The following is an 18008-nucleotide window of genomic DNA, read 5'->3' as shown; positions in this document are numbered from 1 at the left end:
TATTCCCTGACCCTCTGCTCCGCAGTCTCTCATATCACAATTCCCTTAGAGTTTTATGGGAAAGCAAATAGGACCAGGCACCAAAATAAAAGTGGCCCACCATTTGCAAATGGGATAGTAAAGAAGAAAACAGTGTTCCACATTTGTAGAAGACCCCACTGTGACTTCTGTGAACACCCTACCTAGCCAGGTATCCACTGCCAGCATTTCAAGGGGAATTATGCAGTGAACATCCATTGGTACTGCATTTAGCCCTAGTATGACTAGACGGTTGCAATTGAAGAGTGGGTAACTTCTGGAAGGTATGTGGGTACCCGTTATTGTGAGTCAACTGCCAGTTGATTTTTAAAATTTTGTAAAGTTTTATTTAGATTTGCACCACTTGCCGCCACACACCCAATACGATTTGTTGTAGCTCCTGCCATACCATATGAGATTCCCAACTCTTGATGCATTGTGTGCCCAGTGTAAACTACCTTTGTGTGCACAGTGGAGTATGGCACTACTCATCCCACTCACTGTATAAAGATGCTCATATCTAGCAACAAATCTGGCTCATCACCACATTACAAGCTCATCACAGCCACAAAACCATTACACAGAGACTATCCCATCTGGCACTTACAGATGGCCCTGTAGGCCAGTTAGCCCTGGCTCCCGGGAGATATCACACTGTTTCAGTTTGCATAAATACAGCGTGCAACGGTGTAGAAGGCTCCTGTGGCTCTTTTGTTGCAGAATGCAGAGTTGGAAGTCTGATGGCGCTCTTGCATGGTGCAGTGGGGTTTGTAAAACCTTAAGTGTTGAGGCCTAAGTTTTTCTTATGAACCTGCTACCAGAGACACCTGATACGTTATACGAATACTAGGGTTCCCAATACCAAGGTTTGCTGGTCTTGATCGCACCTTATGTCTTTCTTCCACCACCCTAAACTTTATGTTTATCTAACTTTTGCAGGTTATTTTTTATCACTCCTTTCTCTATCATTGTTTTATACATTTATGTTCCCCTTTTTTTCCTCCGTCTTTTTCTGCCTTTCTCTCTTCCTCCCCGTCAAACTCTGATGAAGACAAATAAGTGTTGGGGCCAAAAAATCAGTGCTGAAGACCACCATCTGCAACCACTGGCACAAATGAAGCACTGATGCAGGGTACTTAGTAATACTCCAGATTCTTGTATGGTGTTCACTGCAACTCCTGAGGATGATGTGGTGGCCCTGAAGCACTCTGGCCATGTTATTCCTTAATACTTTGCACTGAGAGGGCCGGTTAGCCCTCTGGTAGGAGTTGGCTAGATGCGCTGAAGTTGGAACGAGTGACCTCTGGCGCTTTGTGTAGAGTGGTCTGCAGCACTCTGTGGTGGTGTGGCAACCAGTGAGGTAGTGTGAGGGAACCCATTGGCACTCAATCCAAGGCAACCAGTCCCGCACAGAGACTTCAGCCAGCCATTACAGGCAAGTCACCCCTGTATGTAGGATTGAAAATGTTTTCACAAAAGAACAGACAGCTGGGGGCGTGGCTAAGGCGGCGATGTAAACGGGCGCACCTCGAGTGAGCTCCGTTGCCCCGTTGCCTACCTAAGCATTCTTAAGCGTTATTCGGGGGGCTTCTTGAGGGGCCCTGCCTCCTGTCTGACCCCTGGATGAGAGGTGACCCTCGCAGCGACCGCTCCGGTGCAGAAGTCTTTGCCGGGGGCAACTAAAGACTTGGACGCCCGGCTGTCGGTGCATCGCCGCCATCTTCCTATCGCGTCTTGGCCTCGCTTCCTCGGCGGGCGGCACGCAGCACTGGGGGAGGATCGGAAGCGCTACCGGATCCCCGGCGGCGGACCCCCGGCTGTGGACAACGCACTGCGGGACCAGCGGACTGCGGCGACGGAGCTGCTGACGTCGGGGCTACCCCCGGGCAGGGGTATAGTGGTCGCTCGGCTGCTGGCCCTACGCAAGGACCCGGCTTTGATGTAGCCGCGAGGCCGCGCCAGACGCGAGACAGCTGCCGGCTGCCCTGCGGCGGGACTGCTGACTGCCGAGGGGGTGCACCAGTGAACTGCCCTCAGCGCACCCCCCTCCGGCTTGCCGACTGGTGTCTCGACAGCGCCCTGAGCTACTGCGCCAGGACTGGGCGCACTGGAAGTACTGCCCGCCATTTTGCACTCCCGGACGGGGACTCGTCCGCAATATTGACTCCCCCTACTGGCGCCTCCACCCAGACCGCCCGACCTTGCTGTCCGTGGGGACCCCTGGTGAGTGTCCAGTCCCGCCGATCCTGCACGAGCGCCCACGCTGGACCTGCACCCCTGCTCCCCAGCCTCCGGGCGGGTTTTGGAGCACTCACCGCTGCCTGGGAAGCTGAGAAGGCGGCTCGAGCGCTTCTCCCCTCGCTGGCGGGTTGGTCTGGGCCTGCTCACCGGACCAGTGCTGCGGGAGGTGTGTGGCCCGGCCCCCCTACCTGGAGAAGACTTTGCGGACGGCTGGCTGGGCGACCCGCTCCACCCGTTGGTGCCTGCACCCCCGCGGCCTAGTGGACCGGCCTGAGGCGAGGGAGAGAGGACCCTGCAGAAGCGTGAGTACCCCTCCATTTGTTATGGGGTCCTGGGGGGTCCCGTGCGCTGCCCATTTGCCCTCCAAGAGAAGCGACAGAGGTGGGGCAGCGGGTTGCGCCCCAGCCACCCCTGAGAGGCGCCGTCATACACTGCGGGGGCGAATGGCACAGCGTCCTTGACTCGGGGTGAGGCTGACCCCCATAGCGGCTCTTCCACGTACTGGTGACACCCTACGGTTCCCTGAGGATACAGGCCTAAACACCACTTTCTGGGCGAAACAGGACTGCGCAGGAGGAGGCGCTCGAGAGGGGGGGAAGACTACTGGTGGTGTCCTGACCTGCCACCACACCGCTGCAGCGCTATAGGGGACTTGCGCCTACAGCAACGGGCGACGCATCGGGTGGCTGGGCGCTACGTTCCGGACGGACTATGACCCGTGGAAGAGGGGGCAGGACGGACCCGGCGACGACTTCCAAGGGCACTTCGGTGGTTGCCATGTGGGGCAAAGCAGGAGCGTCAGCGCCAACTGAAGTGCCGCCACCGGTTGCTGACTCCCCTCCGGTGACTCAGGCCTTCATGTCCTCTTTCATGGCAGACCTGAAGTCTGAGATAAGATCCCTGAGATCGGAGGTGCAATCGTGCATCAAAGAGCTGCGTAAGGATGTGACAGAGCTGGGGGATCGGGTCGACGGGCTCGAGAAACTTGTGGACACACGCACTGAAGATATGGAGCAGCTGTGGCAGAGGGTGGCGACCCTGGAGGAGCAAAATATCGAGCTCCAGATCAAGCAGGAGGACCTTGAAAATAGGGGGCGCCGCAACAACCCCCGCATACGGGGTGTGCCGCTCGGGGAGGAAGGGACGGACGCCATGGCCTATGTGGCGCAACTCCTACACGAGGTGTGGGGCAACGAAGAAGCCCCCCCACCGCTCTGGGACCGTGCTCATCGAATCTTCGGTGCGGGAGGCAAGACGGGTCTCCTCCCGGACATTATAACCCGAGTGCACTACTTCACGGAGAAGGAGGCCATATTGAAAGCGGCGAGGGACAAGCAGGACCTACGTTACAGAGGACACAAGATCCAAATATTCCAAGACTTGGCCCCCAACACGTTGCACAGAAGGAAAGTCTTCCGCCCGGTGACGGAGAAGCTGCGGGCCCTCGAAATACCCTACCAGTGGGGACACCCCTTTGCCCTCATCTTTCGTTGGGAGGACAAGCGCAGAGTCATCCGCTCCTACAACGAGGCGGCGCAGTTGCTTCGACTCTCGGAATCCCCAGAGCGCAGCCCCACCCGCTCCAAACGCCGGGAAAGACGCCCGACCGGACTGGACCACGGTGACCCGACGTCGCCGAACTCCCCCGAAGGACGACTGCTCCATGTCTCAGGCCAAACAGGACATCATAGAACACATTCGCTCCCTTGAAGACGACCGCGAGGGGCAACTCTCGAAGCCCCGCACTCCGTGAACTGCAGCAAACCGACCCCGGACCCTAGGCGCTCCAAGACCAGCGGGGAGAACGTTGCCACGTTCCCTACTAATACACTGGACAACCCTTGAGACTTAGATCCCCCTACAGGGCGACAGGATGACCCCTGCACATCTGCGGCCCCTATGAGACTACATTCCCAGACGTCGTAGGCTGAGTGCACCCCTAAAACTGAACCCGCCGCATCAATGAGTGGGGTCAGCCGGACACTAAGGGTGGCCCTGGCGAGGCAATAACGAGAGAGGGGCTGCACTGGAACGCAATGGGGTACAGCTGCTCTCCTGCGGATGATCACGAGGGTCGGCTCAAGCGGCCATACAGTTCAGGAATGGTCTCTTCACCGTTGGGACCCGACGCTGCTGAGCCGGCCGCCAAGACACACCTATCTTGGTGCTGAATTCGCGTTAACTACCCCCGAATCCACCCTGGGCAGCGGGGCAGACGGGCCTCGGGGCAACTGAGACCCATCTCTTTGACAAGACACCCCCCTCTTTGTCCCTTAGGTAGTGACATTCCTGAGCTCATCCAAACCCTCGGGTAGAGGATGCCCGGAACCTGGGACATTATACTTCGGCCACGTTGGCCTGTTGTGGTTATGTACCTTCTATGTGTTTTATCTTTTCCTGCTTGTTCTCTTCTTCCTACTTCTCACCTGAGCCTTCCCTATACTTGGTCCCCTTTCCCTTTGTGTAGTGTGGTGGCCCGGAGGCTATTGATAGTGCCTGCGCGACCGCGGTGGGTGGGGGAGGCTAATCCCCTTTGCTCAACGGGGTGGGGGATGCTGGGAGATGAGGCGGCTCCAACCCCCTTAGTGTCATGGCGGTGAATGTTCCTAAGCCCCTCAAAGTCCTGACACTTGATGTCAAAGGGCTCAACTCCCCCAACAAGCGGAATCAGGTATGGCGCTATCTTCTTCAACACTCCCCTGACATTGTCTTCATTCAGGAGACACACCTTCTGCGGGGGGACACTAGAGGCATGGCGCATCCCAGGTACCCCACACAATTCTGGGCGTCGGCTGACACTAAAACGGCGGGGGTGGCCATTTTATGCAGAGCTGGCGTTAGGCGGGACCCACAAAACCCTACAAGAGTGGAGACGGACGCTTCCTCCGGGCCACAGTACAGATGGGAGGGATGCAGTTCACTCTAGGCAATGTATATGCACCTAACCAGTCGCAAGATAAGTATCTCCAGTCGCTCCTACGGGAACAGTTTCAGACCGGCGGACCGCGCACAATCCTAGGCGGGGACTTCAACCTAGTGTGGGACCCAGACATAGATCGCGGGGACAATGCGTTTAGCGGCACGGGCGCAATGTCAGCCACGCTGAGAGAGCAGATTACGGACTTAGGGCTCGTCGATGCGTGGCGCTACCTTAATCCAGGGGTCCGTGACTATACCTTCAACTCGCACTCCCACCGAACGTACTCGCGCATCGATGTGGAACTGCTGCTGCAGGATCCACTAGCGCACGCCCCCCGGGAGCGACGATGGACTCTCCCACCGAGCATCCTTCGAGACCCGGAGGACGTTGCCAGCATCCGGGAAGCCATAGACTCGTACTTCGTTATCAATGATATCTCGGAAACGCCATTCCCGGTGGTGTGGGACGCCTTCAAGGCCACCATACGGGATTCACATCACCTCCCTGGCGATAGCGAGAAGACGGACGGCCTATAAACTGGAGGCTGACCTAGCAGGCGAGATCAAACAGGCGGAGGCGCAGGACAGAGACCGGCCTTCGCTGGCGTCCAGGAGGAAGTTGGCGAACCTCAGGGGACAACTTCGCCTCCTACGCACCAACAAGGCAGAGCATTCCCTTTTAGCACTGAAACAAAAATACTACGATGGGGGGGGACAAGGTGGGACGACTGCTGGCAGGACGGCTGAGGGCGAGAGCAGCTAGAGCCCATATCGCTAATTTACAACATCAGGATGGTACTCGTGCCGTCACTGAGCGAGCCAAGCAGGATGCCTTTGTGGCCTACTATACTTCCCTATACGCGGAGGAACCTACATCAGTGGAGGCGCGGGCGGCCGTCCTCGCTGACTTCGAGGGGACTCCACTATCACCGATCTGTGAGGCGGAGCTGGAAGAGCCCATACTGGAAAACGAGATCTCTGCGGCTCTTAAAGATCTCCCCACGGGGAAAACCCCGGGGCCCGATGGCTTACCGCTGACCTTCTACCGAATCTTTCAGACCCAGCTTCGCCCTCAGTTGCTGAGGCTGTTTCATTCCTTCTCGGGCACGGCTGGTCCGTCCCCTGACATGGGGATGGCGGAGATCGCATTGATACCAAAACCAGGGAAGGATCCGGCGCTATGTGCCTCCTACCGTCCCATCGCCCTCCTGAACACCGACCTGAAGATCTATACCAAGATTCTGGCTAAGCGGCTAGATCCATACATGCCAGGGTTGGTGAACCCGGATCAGGTGGGGTTCATCCGAGACCGGCAAGGGGCCGACAACGTGCGCAGACTGGCCCACCTGGTGGGCAAAGTGCGGCATTGGGACATCCCGGCTTGCCTTCTCTCGCTTGACGCGGAGAAGGCCTTCGACCGGGTGGACTGGGCCTTCCTGAAGGAGGTCCTCCAGAAACTAGGCCTGGGCCCCAGAATGAAAGCGAGTATCATGGCCCCATACCTAGGACCGCAGGCCAGGATCAGGGTAAATGGCCAGTTAACGCCACCGCTGGCGATACATCGAGGCACGAGGCAGGGGTGCCCACTTTCACCGCTCCTGTTCGCCCTTGCAGTGGAACCCCTTGCGGCGCTGATAAGGTACGACCCCAGAATACGTGGAATATCCCATGGGGGGAGGGACAACAAGGTGGCGCTATTCGCGGACGACCTGATCCTCACCCTCACGAATCCCTACCAGCGGTCCACGAGGTACTCTGTCTATACGAACGGGCGTCGGGTCTCAAAATAAATCATACTAAATCTTGGGCACTCAACCTCACTGTGCCTGCGGAGGACGTCCTCTCCCTGAAGAAGGCTGTGCCCTACCAATGGGCGGAGAACCACATCAGATACTTGGGCCTTGCCCTTACCCCCCCACTTAGACTCCTGGTCCTCGGTGAACTGGACGGAGTGTCGCAAAGCGGTACTGGAGGACCTTCGGAAATGGAAACCCCTGATGATATCCTGGCAGGGACGCCTTAACGCGGTTAAAATGTCGATCCTCCCTAGAATTCTCTAAGTATTCCAATGTCTGCCCACCCCTATACCGCTCCACTGCATTCGGAGCCTCCAGCGCGAGATCATGTCCTTTATCTGGGGCGGGAAGCGCCCCCGGTTCTCGCAGAAGGTACTCATGGAACCGAGGGACAGAGGTGGCCTGGCATGTCCCAACTTGGTGCACTATTACTGGGCAGCGCACCTCCGTTTCGTGGTGGAATGGGGCTCACGCGAAAGCGATAAGCACTGGTTCCACATGGACCGAGCAGTCACAGGACGTACCATATGGGACCTACCCTGGCTCCCGCGGGCGGCACGCTCCATAAGTGCATACCTTGCAGTCCCCACAAAAACAGTGCTGGACATCTGGGATAGCATAGCCGTGTCCAGGGATCTAACCACGTTCCCGTCCCCGCACACCCCGATAGCGGGTAATCCGCAGTTCCCCCGGCTCATCGGACTCGGGCGTTTGACAAATGGACTCAAGGGGACTGCAGAGTAGTCGGAGACCTTTTCCTTGAGGGCTTACCCAAAACTTGGATGGACTGCAGGGAGGAATTTAGGGTACCGCTACAGGCTGGCTTGCAGCACGCTCAGCTACGCCACTGGACTGCACGTGACGACATGTACCAAGCAGCCACCCGGGCATACACGCCCTTCGAGAAGTTGGCACGCTCCCTCGGGGGGGGCTGAAGAGGCTGATCTCGCAAATATATTACATACTGCAGCACCCTGCATTGACGCCTGCGCACCCCTATCAGAGGCAATGGCAATTAGCGTCGGACACGGACATTGACCTCTCCCAATGGAACAGACTGTGGCGGGATATACCCAAGGTGTACCGCAGCGTCCCACAGAGTGAAAACGCCTACAAACTGCACACGCAATGGTACTACACCCCTCTGCGCCTTAGCAAGATGTTCCCCAACGCCTCGCTGACGTGCTGGAGATGTGACTCTGCGACTGGTGACTTTGTGCATATATGGTGGACGTGTCCAACCCTGACTGTTTTCTGGAAGGAGGTGCTTAACCATATCAAAGGGGTGCTGGGGTTCCCTTTGCCTGAGGAAGTGAGCACGATCCTACTCGGCATACGCCCTGCCGCGCTCAAGGCACTCACCCGCAGCGACTGGATCCTTAAACTCCAAATGCTGGGTACAGCTAAACAACTCATCGCCTTATACTGGAAGCGAGCAGAGGCGCCGCCCATAGCTTCGTGGTTTGTGCGCCTTTGGCAGGTCCTGGCGATGGAGCTACTCACGGCACGGCTACAGGCGCGGGACACACGCTTCAAGGCAGTCTGGGAGCCCTTGGTGCGACACCTCTGCTCTATAGAGTATGCGCGACATATGCCCATTAGACTCCGCGCTTTGCACCTTTTCGAGGATGCATTCGTCCCTACGGACCCGGCCAGGCTGCACCCTTGACCACCATACACATCGCAGATGCTGCTGCTAACACGCATTCCCCCCTACAAACTGCCCTCCGCCATGCCGCCCGTACCCACCATCCTATCTCCCTCTATCTGCCTACTCTTAGGCTCCTCTGTCTCTCCTACTTCCTTTTCTCCTACTTGCCACTCTGGCCCTCGTCTCCCTACGAGACAGTTGCGCCCTGTTGGGCAGTTAGCGACAGTTGGGCTAGTTGCCCTCCACATACCCTACTTGCAAAAGCGGATATACTCTCGCATATGACTAGCCCCTAAGCAATGCACCCCTAAGCCACGCGGCCGGCCCTCCAGAGAGGGTTGTAGGCAAGGCGCTGTGTTAAAGCTCCTTTCCCGACCACATTGGCACTGAACCACGAGAGATATCCCATACGCGGCCGGCCTCGGCATGAGGTTGTAGGCTTAACGCTGTGTTCAAAATAAAACAGATTTGAATCAAAGAACAGACAGCTGAACATTTATGAAAGGAAGACCAACTATAACGGTAGCTCTCTATATAGTGTGGATTTTTGACTTTAGTTTGGTACAGTCCTGAATAATTCTGTACACACCGTTCATCTTGCCAAGCTTGCCACCCATCTTTTATGCGTGTAGCCTTTGTGTCTGGTTCTAATTCTATTTTTGCTCTTCATTGTGTCTTTCAGGATTGTTCTTATTTGTGCCAAAAGATCATTATGTGCAGCGTTTTCTATCCTGCCCTATGGGGAAAGTGTGCGCATCGTGTAAGTAATTCATTGATTTTTTTTTTTAGTAAACCAAACAAGCTAACATTTTGTAACATTATTTTAATGCTTGGTTTCATTGCAGCCTATTGAAACGTTATAATGCTCCTGGGCAGCCATGATGTGGCTATAGGGGTCACAGGGTCTCCATAGGGCAGTGAGCACTCATAGGCGGGAGGCGACCCAAATGTTCGAAGTAGATGTTGGTCTGGGGATACAAGTGGATAATGCAGTCCGCCTGTTAATTCAGCAGTGAACCTCTCGGGCGGTGGATTCAGGCAGTCATGGTATCTTCTGGAGTATCCTGTACTGAAAGACCAGCGTCTGCGATACTGCATATTTCACAGTATCACAAATGTTAATATTTGCATGTAGATGGGGAGGTGGTGGGGGGTAGAGAGCCCTTCTGGAAGAATGAGTGCTGAGTACAAGGTCATGGCCACATCATTGTGTCTGACATTTGATTCTTGGCTTTAATGATAGTTCAATAACCGATTGGCTACATGTGTTACAATCAACAGCCCCAATGCAGTGGGTTCTTCTCTAGCAGTGGTTATGTTGATCCTACAGACCACTTTGTGGGGAGTTAAACATAAGGATCCACCTGTTGTCTCGCTACAGGCCTGGTTTCAAATCTGATCAAAACTGGACTAGGGTTTGCTCTATCTTTTTGTTAACTAAGCTGTAGCCAGAATACTGGTGCTCACTCTAACATTCGACCCTGTTCAGTTCCAAATTCAAAATTTTCCACCATGTCATCAAGGCTGGATGAAACATAGCAATGTCATATTCCCGATATGTTCCACCTGATTGCACACGAATGAATCTTTATTGTTCAGTTCGTTAAAACGTACAATTAAAACTCAGGTTAAAACCGAAAACGTGAACATCCTGTTCTTTGAGATTTACAATTAAAGGCCAGCAGAAGACAAAGTGCTCTGAAAACTTGATACGCTATATAGACGTGCTTACTATAATTGAAAACGCATTTTAAAAACACAAACCTTTGTTTTAATTTGGTATAACAGACCACATGCCAACCTTTGTCTCCATATTTGAAATGACTCACTAAATCTAAGTGTATTAGAGTGAATAGACGCTGCTGTGCTAAACTATTTACGTCAAAAGTTTGGTTAAAAGGTAAGCGGCCGAGAGCCTAGCTTTAGGGGCATCATCAGATTAGAATGCAAATTTGCACGATAAAGTGTTTAATGGTATGTCTAAGATGGCAGATGCTATGATATAATTGATAGTAAGCAGAAATGGACAATCTAAAAAAACAAATTACAGTGCAAATTTGCGGAATAAAATGCTTAGTGCTTTAGCTACAAAGATAGATGCATCACCGTGGAAAGTAATAAACTGAGTTTGGCAGTCTAGAAGCAGAGAAATATCTGTAGTGTGTGACGACCATGCAAAACTGAAACTTGAGAAAGAAGCATTCGATCAGCAAGACTGACTTGGCCTTTTTTATATTTGCTGACAATGGTTTTAGGTGCATCAGTTTGCAGGATAGTGTTTAAAAGCTATGGCTAAGATGGTAGGTGTTATGTTACAATTAATAGAGCAGAGATGGACAATCAAAAAGCACAAAATGCAGTGCAAATTAGCAGAATAAAGCGCTTAGTACTTTAGCTACAAAGCTAGGTGCCCCGATTTGTTATGGGCTAGTTGCAAGTAGCCAACAGAGAGCGCTTGGTAAAAGTTTTTTGCGCATTAACAGGTTACTGTGTAAAAGCAAGGTGGTCAGAGTGCAAGTAGGAGTCGAGTAGGTCATAACCAGGTAGCAGATGGCGCTCCAGACAATTAGTACTTTTAAATGGTCCGAGTGCAAGCAGAGCTTTAACATTTAAAAATGGTGCCCTTTCTCTGCAGACTCCACTTGGCCATTCTTACTTCCCACAAGTCTCAGGAATGTCGACATTTTCCCGGGGAGCATTAGGTCTACTTCTTGTAGAACGGCATTCATTGCCAGTCTGCATGTACGGAATCCGTTCCTTATGAGACGATATTGCAGCAGGCCAAGTGCAAAAACAATGACAGATGTCTTCCTTTAGAAACTGGCACAGCCGCCAAGCGGATACGGTAGTATTTCTCCGCCATATGGGAGAGTTGCCTTGTGTAGAAAAGCTGCCTAGCCGGAAGTTCAGCAGCTTGAGTTTTGCGTGTAACCCAAACAATGTGCCTAGCTATGGTTGTGGCTTCAGGAGACAGGATGTCCCTATTGTCATCCAAGCATGTGATCTTTTTGACAGCAGTATCCTGTCATTAAGTGTTTAAAGCTTTTAAGCTACTGAATTAATGACTCTATTAACCCCTTCCATGCTCATGACGAGCTCAGCTCGTCATGAACAATGGGATTCATCGATGATTAGCATAGAGGATGAATCTCTGTAGCATTGATGGTGTTAAAAATAGACTGAGTGAGTTTTATGAGCCAAAGTGGCTCTGCCTGAAAAGTCATTATAGCCAAGTTCAAGTTATCGTGTGCCTGGGTCAAAAATAGCCTTCCACAGGACACTGTTTAAAGTATAACTTGTCTCATTTTGTTCTTTTGCTTGTCGCAAGTTTTTAGATGGTCGCCAAGGCTGTTTAAATTCTGCCTCCGAGGACCAAATTTGAGTAGTATTTGGTCTGGTGAGATGTGGGAGGTTAAAACCCTGCAGATGGGTACTAGTTATAGCATGGTCAATTACTTTGTCTGCTCTCTCCCCTGAGAGCCGCTCTTCCATAGAATATGGAGGAGGCATGTTTTGCAATCATGATTGCACCTAGTTCTGATCCCACCTGCAAGCCTACACCTCATGATTTTGCAGCTGCCTTGTGGTTATACTGCAACTGATTGTTTTCTTTCTTCCTTGATGGTGGTTGGCATCCGGTATCTTGCAGCACACCTTCTACGCGTGCCTGTCATCTGCTTCTCCCTTCACCACTTAGTGTTCCTCATCCTGGTTCCTTGACTTGCTGTCTTAGGCAGTGGAACTTCCTTTGGGCAGCTGACCGCTGTCAGAGTGGCTGTTGGTTGGGACCCACCAAACTCCTGTACCTTTAGGGTCCTTGTGACTGTATTGCTGCTGGAAAGATAGTGAGGCCTTCTACTGCCTCCTTTTTTGTCTTCTTCAGGTCTGTATGCTGAAGAAATATTTTATTTCTTATAAGGGTGACCGGTCTGTGGGACACACAGCCCTTTTCAGTTTTTCTTCGCTGCTCTCTTAGCGAGGACTCTTTATGCTTCAGTAATGCTAATACTAGCTCATCCGTCAAGTCGTATTTAGGTAACTGTAGGAATAGCTACAGAGATTGAAAACCCACAGATGAGTGCACCCAGATAAGCCAATCCTTGGAGATTGATGTGGTACTTATGGCTGAAGAAGCAACTGTGTTCCAGAGGTTGATTTCCTTATTTTCCCAGCTGTGGTCACAAACCTTATGTTGTCCGTTTCTTTCTCTGCATTCCTAGTTTTTAAGTGTTTTTGCCCAAATATGCAAGGTTCCCTGAATGAATAAGTATAACATTCCTGTATATTTACCCCTTGGCGATCCCAGCCCACTGCCTGCTCTCTAGAGGTCCAGGAGATGATGGGTTTCACATCCTCCATTTGTAAGTCTAGATCTATTCGCTGTCTCTGCTCCACTGGAGTCTCCTTCCTTGGTACCCGAAGAAGCTGGGATTTTGAGAAAGGGACTTGGAATATGTTGTTGGTTTCCTTTCAGCTCTGCGATTTCCCCTTGATCTGAGGGGAACATCCCCAACTCGTCTTATTTGCCTTACTTTGGCTTCTTCTTTTTCAGGCACAAGCATTGCTCTAGTCTTTGGTTCACTGGTTGGAGGTAGCAGTGTTGTAGTACACATGCATGCCCGTCCCTGTAGTTGGCAGCATCGTTCTGGGGGTAGGGTTAACATTCACATCTTCTCTTGGTCTCTCTTAATCAATGAAAAGCGCTGGCTTTTAAAGCAGTTCTACCCGTTTTATTTGAAAATATCATATTTTGTATCTTTGGGCTTTGTTTGGGCTCACCCATAACTGTGTCTCTTGAACTCTCCTCCATCTCTGTATGATTGAGAATAATACCTTGGTTGTTCGACCTCCCCTTTGACCTCATGTTTATGGTTCTTGTGAACTTGCTATCTGACCTGGGGTTTATTAACTAATGTTTTGGCAGGAGTGTGTGGTTCTCAGTTTATATTTTCCCTTGCACTAGGTTTTTCTGTTCTATCAAAATCGTCCATTGCAGTTTCTTCTCAAAATCTATCTGATGTGCATGACTGATCCTATGTTACCCCATGCCTGAGGTGTTGACTGAAAACTAGGACAGGAATGAGGGTAGCCCAGTTGCTGGCAAACTAGATTTGCAAGAATGGTTGCCCTTTCCTGAAGATCCATCAGACCACTTACCCAGCGCTTTGAGAAATTCTTCGTTCCGCACATGCATGGTTCATCTGTTATATGGACTTTTGTTAACATGCGACTTCAGGATCATGACAGATGTTTGTGTGTCTGCCAAAGCGCTACTCTGCTTGAATATTTTTATTGGAAATTTCTTCTGAACATTCCTTAAAATGTATATCAAATATTAATTTAAAACATCTTTGTAAGTTGAAAACCATTCAAGAAGATTAAGAATAAAACTGTACGACTGATAGGTTATAATTAAAGTCGCTCCTTGAGTTTTGCATAGAGGCTAGTTCCTAAGAGACCATAAAACGTTACTGTTGGACTTTGGCCCTTAGGGCAGGTTCACCCCGAGACTTTTTGCTTGAAATGGTGACCTCGAGATGGTGATTTTGGGATTCTGCGCACTTTCACTGTGTCCCAGTGGAAAGTGCGTGCGCACTCTGAGTGCATGTGCTGAGCTAGGCCTGCCCGCCCATAGGAATGCATGGGGAGTGTATGTGTCCCTGGTAGTTCCTGATGCGTGGGGTGTACAGGCTTGAGTCTGGTATGTGTGAACTCGTGAGAGTGAATGCTGCGAGATGGTGTATGCAGCAGGTATGTGTCTAGTAGCGAAGCGCCATTTCTAGACATGGCTGTACGTGTGCTGTGAGGGTGCTGGCGTGTGATTGGCTGGAGCTGGCTGGCATGCCAGGCTCCAGGAAGTCTGGATGGGTCTGCCCGGTGGTGAGTGGGAGATTAGCATGAGTGATGTGTGGGAGGAGTGTACCTGTGTCCTGGATGGGCTGGGTTTTCCCCACACAATGCTGGCTCCGCCCCCCTGTGGTGTGTCTAATGACCCAAGCCCTGCCAGTGAATAGAGAGGGTGGTTGAGGTAAACAGAGTACTCAAGAACCAGCTGCGACTGGTTCCGCCCCCACTCTGCACCCTTGAACAAAGGAATGCACTGTATAAAAATGGGGCTGTGTCCCCACTGAAGTTGTTCTCTTCCAGGATCCTGAGGGGGCTGTTGCTGCTGCTGGGCCAGAGGACCGCCACTTGGGGTGTCTCCCTGCCTGGAGACCCAGTGTGCTGGCTCTGGGCCCAGCCTTGCCCCCTGCCCCTTGAAAGGACTTTTGCTGGACTTTGGGCTGTCCTCTAGCGCTGGGAGCGCTGGAATTGCCTCTTAGCGCTTGGAAGCGCTTGCAGATTCCTCCTAGCGCCTGGGAGCGCTTTATTTCGTCCTAGCGCTGGGAGCGCTGTGGTTTGTGCCCCCCTAGCGCTTGAGAGCGCTTGATTTTGACCAGCAGCGCCTGGGAGCGCTTCTGTAAGGCAGGTGCCCACCCTGCACTTCGCGGCTCGAGCGGCTGCCCACGCCGCATATTTGTTTGATTTATTGATCTACGAGGGAGCCCACTCCTCGGATCATCTGGGAAGCCGCCTGCCTGCCTAGAAGCGAGCCGCCGCGCTGCCCGCGGCGACCCGGAAGTGGTGAGGCGGCCGACCAATCACAGTGCGGCCCCGGAGAGGCCGACCGGAAGTCCCGCCCCGCTGCCGCGACCCGGAAGTCAGGCAGGCCGGGGGCGAGACGAGAAGCAGCCTGCCGAGGAGAGCCCCGGGACCAGCGGGAGAGACCCGCCTCCGCTGGAGACCAGCCGGTGAGTGTGGCCGTTCTGGAGGGAGGGGCGCCGGGACACATTGTCGGTGTCCGCCCCCCCCCCCCCCTGCCGCCCTCGGCAGCGCGACCTCGCGCCCACGTGTTTGGAGCCTGAGAGAGGCTCTGGGGGCATTTTCTATTGGCGAGCCTTGCGAGGCTCGATTGCCAGCCCCGCGTCCCGAGCCTAAGAGAGGCTCCAACGAGAGAGAGCCCCTCAGCGCTCCTGTTGAGTCACGAGGGGCCCCGGGGGCACCAGTTGAGTTAGAGCCCAGCGAGGCTCTTGGCAAACTTCATCCCTTTGGGTCCCCAGAGAGGGGGACCCCACAGCCCAGCGAGGCTGCACCTTTTTGTTGCTGGAGCCCTGAGAGGCTCAGCAGCCCCCCCCTTACTGGTCAGAGAGCCTAAGAGAGGCTCACCAGTGCCACAGTGGTGGTTCTTGAGCCCAGAGAGGCTCCAACTTTGCCCTAACTTTCCCTGCACCAGTTGCCCAGCACTTCGTGGGCAGCTGCCACGTTTAGGACCCTGACACTTTGGACACAGGGACAGTCACAGGTGGTGACTTACGTGGGTTTGGCGCAATTGTACTTTCTGCACCTCTGAATGTATTGTGATGCATCATGTGTTTTCCTCCTTACACCTCTGAATGAATGTTATGCATTGCATCATGTGTTATGTGCTTACACCCCTACAGGTATTGTAATACATAGGTGGTTGTTTTCTCCCTAGTACAGGTGGTGCTAGTGAGGTCCTGGTTACCAGTGATTACTGGTTGTGTGCTATTTTGTGCTATATTCTATGTACTAAGTGCTATTTCTGAAAGTGCTACTTCTGATTCCTGACAGTGGTCCAGGTGGCCCTGTCTTGTAAATAATCCCTTGTAAATTCTGCCCGTGCCTCTGGCACATTGTAAAGTGTGTGTTTTATCTAATGTGTTTTGGTGTAATACAAAGGCTATTTTTATATAACCTTGTGTGGAGTTTCCTTTGTGGTGGGCCCTGGGAGTTGTTGCTGGGGTGCATGCGCAAATACTTAACTTACATCGCCTCCAAGTTTAGCCTTGCTGCTCGCGCCACGTTACCTAGAGGGTGAGTAGGAGTTATCTTGGCGTGTAACTCCCTTGCCCTGACTTGGGTGTGGTGGTCTCTGACTGACTTTGGCGAAAGCCCTGGCCAGCCGGGGATCCCATTTCCAACATTGGCGGCCAGCGGTGGGATAAGGATTTGTGTTTGCCTTGTACCTTAGTAGCGGCTGGCTGCACCACAAAACTCTGCATTTTAGATGACCACATTTTAGGGGATTGTATTGTTTTTGAAATTCCATTGTTTCTTCTCCTGAAGAGTGTCATTTGATTGTGTTCAGTACATTTGTCCCCCGCCCTGCTTCCAGAGTTTGGTACCTGTGTCGCTTTTGGTCAGGTTGAGAAGTCAGGGGTGGTAGAAACTGCCTTACCGATCCGAGGGGAGGGTGTGTGTGGATGAATGGTGTGTTTTCCTGGACGCATGAGTATGAGTTCTCTTTGATAAGGAGATTGTTGAAGTTTTGGAATTGTGTCCTCTTACTTCAGATTGTTCAGTCCCCTGTGTTGCACGTGTCTGTGAGCATCTTGCCAAGATGGAGTCTGCTTTTAATGTCTGGGGTCTGTTTTTGCATGAACTGAGAGAGTTTTGCGAAGAGAGGGCCCGGGTCTCACACCATGAGGGTGGTGGGTCAGAGGGGAGCCCTGAAGAGTCTGAGGAGGAAGAAGATGATAGCACAGGGACGCCAGCAGATAGTGAGGACCCCATAGATAGGGAGTCCCTTGCTGGGTCCAGTTTAGGAGGCAGCGCCTCATCCCTTTCCCTGTCCCCAGAGGAGCTGGAAGATAGGAGAAGAGAAAGGGAGCACCAGCTGGCTTTAGAGAGGCTCAGGTTGGAGCATGCCCAGGCTATGGCACAGCTGGGCATTAGAAAGCAACAGCTGGAGGTTAAGAAGCAACAGCTGGAGACCGAGAGGGTCTTAGCGCAGGACAGGATAGAGGAGGCTGAGAGGGCCGCCACCAGAGGCAAAGTAGCTCTGGAGGGTAGACTATCCCCTGCGCGAAGTGTTGAGTGTCTGGATCCCCCAGGGAGGGTTGGGTCCAGTGGTGGCAGCTATTTAAATCACAGTGTAGAAATTCCCAGTTCCCACAGTATGGTTCCTGTTTCCCCAGAGGAGGAGAATAGGTTGAGGTTTAGGAACCTTAGGAAACCGTCTCATCAGTCTTGGGAAGACTTTGAGGATGACTGTTGTGAAGCCCTGTGTGATTGGGTACGGGAGCCCACGAAATGTGATTGGGACCTATTGTTCGATATGTTACTCAGAGAGCAGTTGCTCAGTTGTTGTTCACCAGGGTTGCGCCAACACCTGTTAGGGTGTGGATTGTCTGAACCATGTGAGCTGGCAGAGGAAGCAGACCGCTGGGAAGGGACCAGAGGTTCTGTAGAGTCATTGGTGAGTGACTCCAAAAGTAGTGGGTCAGGGATCTTCCAGCCCAGCGTGGTGGAAGAGGCTCAGTGTAGCCCAGCTAGGTCCCTGGTTAGTGAGAAGGGTGTAGGGGCTGACTGCCTGGCTCAGT

The 18008-nt window shown here is 52.7% G+C and overlaps 1 protein-coding gene across 2 annotated transcripts in view; it reads left to right on the top strand.

Moving 5' to 3' along the window:
- CABLES2 (Cdk5 and Abl enzyme substrate 2) overlaps nucleotides 1-18008 on the top strand; it is a 159265-nt gene that overhangs the window by 99883 nt on the left and 41374 nt on the right. For both annotated transcript variants that reach the window (XM_078651605.1, XM_078651606.1), the window contains one exon: nucleotides 9308-9385. In XM_078651605.1, coding sequence (XP_078507731.1) covers nucleotides 9308-9385 — 78 coding nt within the window. The remainder of the gene's footprint in view (nucleotides 1-9307; nucleotides 9386-18008) is intronic.

This window comes from Lissotriton helveticus, chromosome 7 (genome assembly GCF_964261635.1).
Source record: "Lissotriton helveticus chromosome 7, aLisHel1.1, whole genome shotgun sequence".
Classification (NCBI taxonomy): Eukaryota; Metazoa; Chordata; class Amphibia; order Caudata; family Salamandridae; genus Lissotriton; species Lissotriton helveticus.
This window is presented reverse-complemented; position numbering and strand designations above follow the sequence as displayed.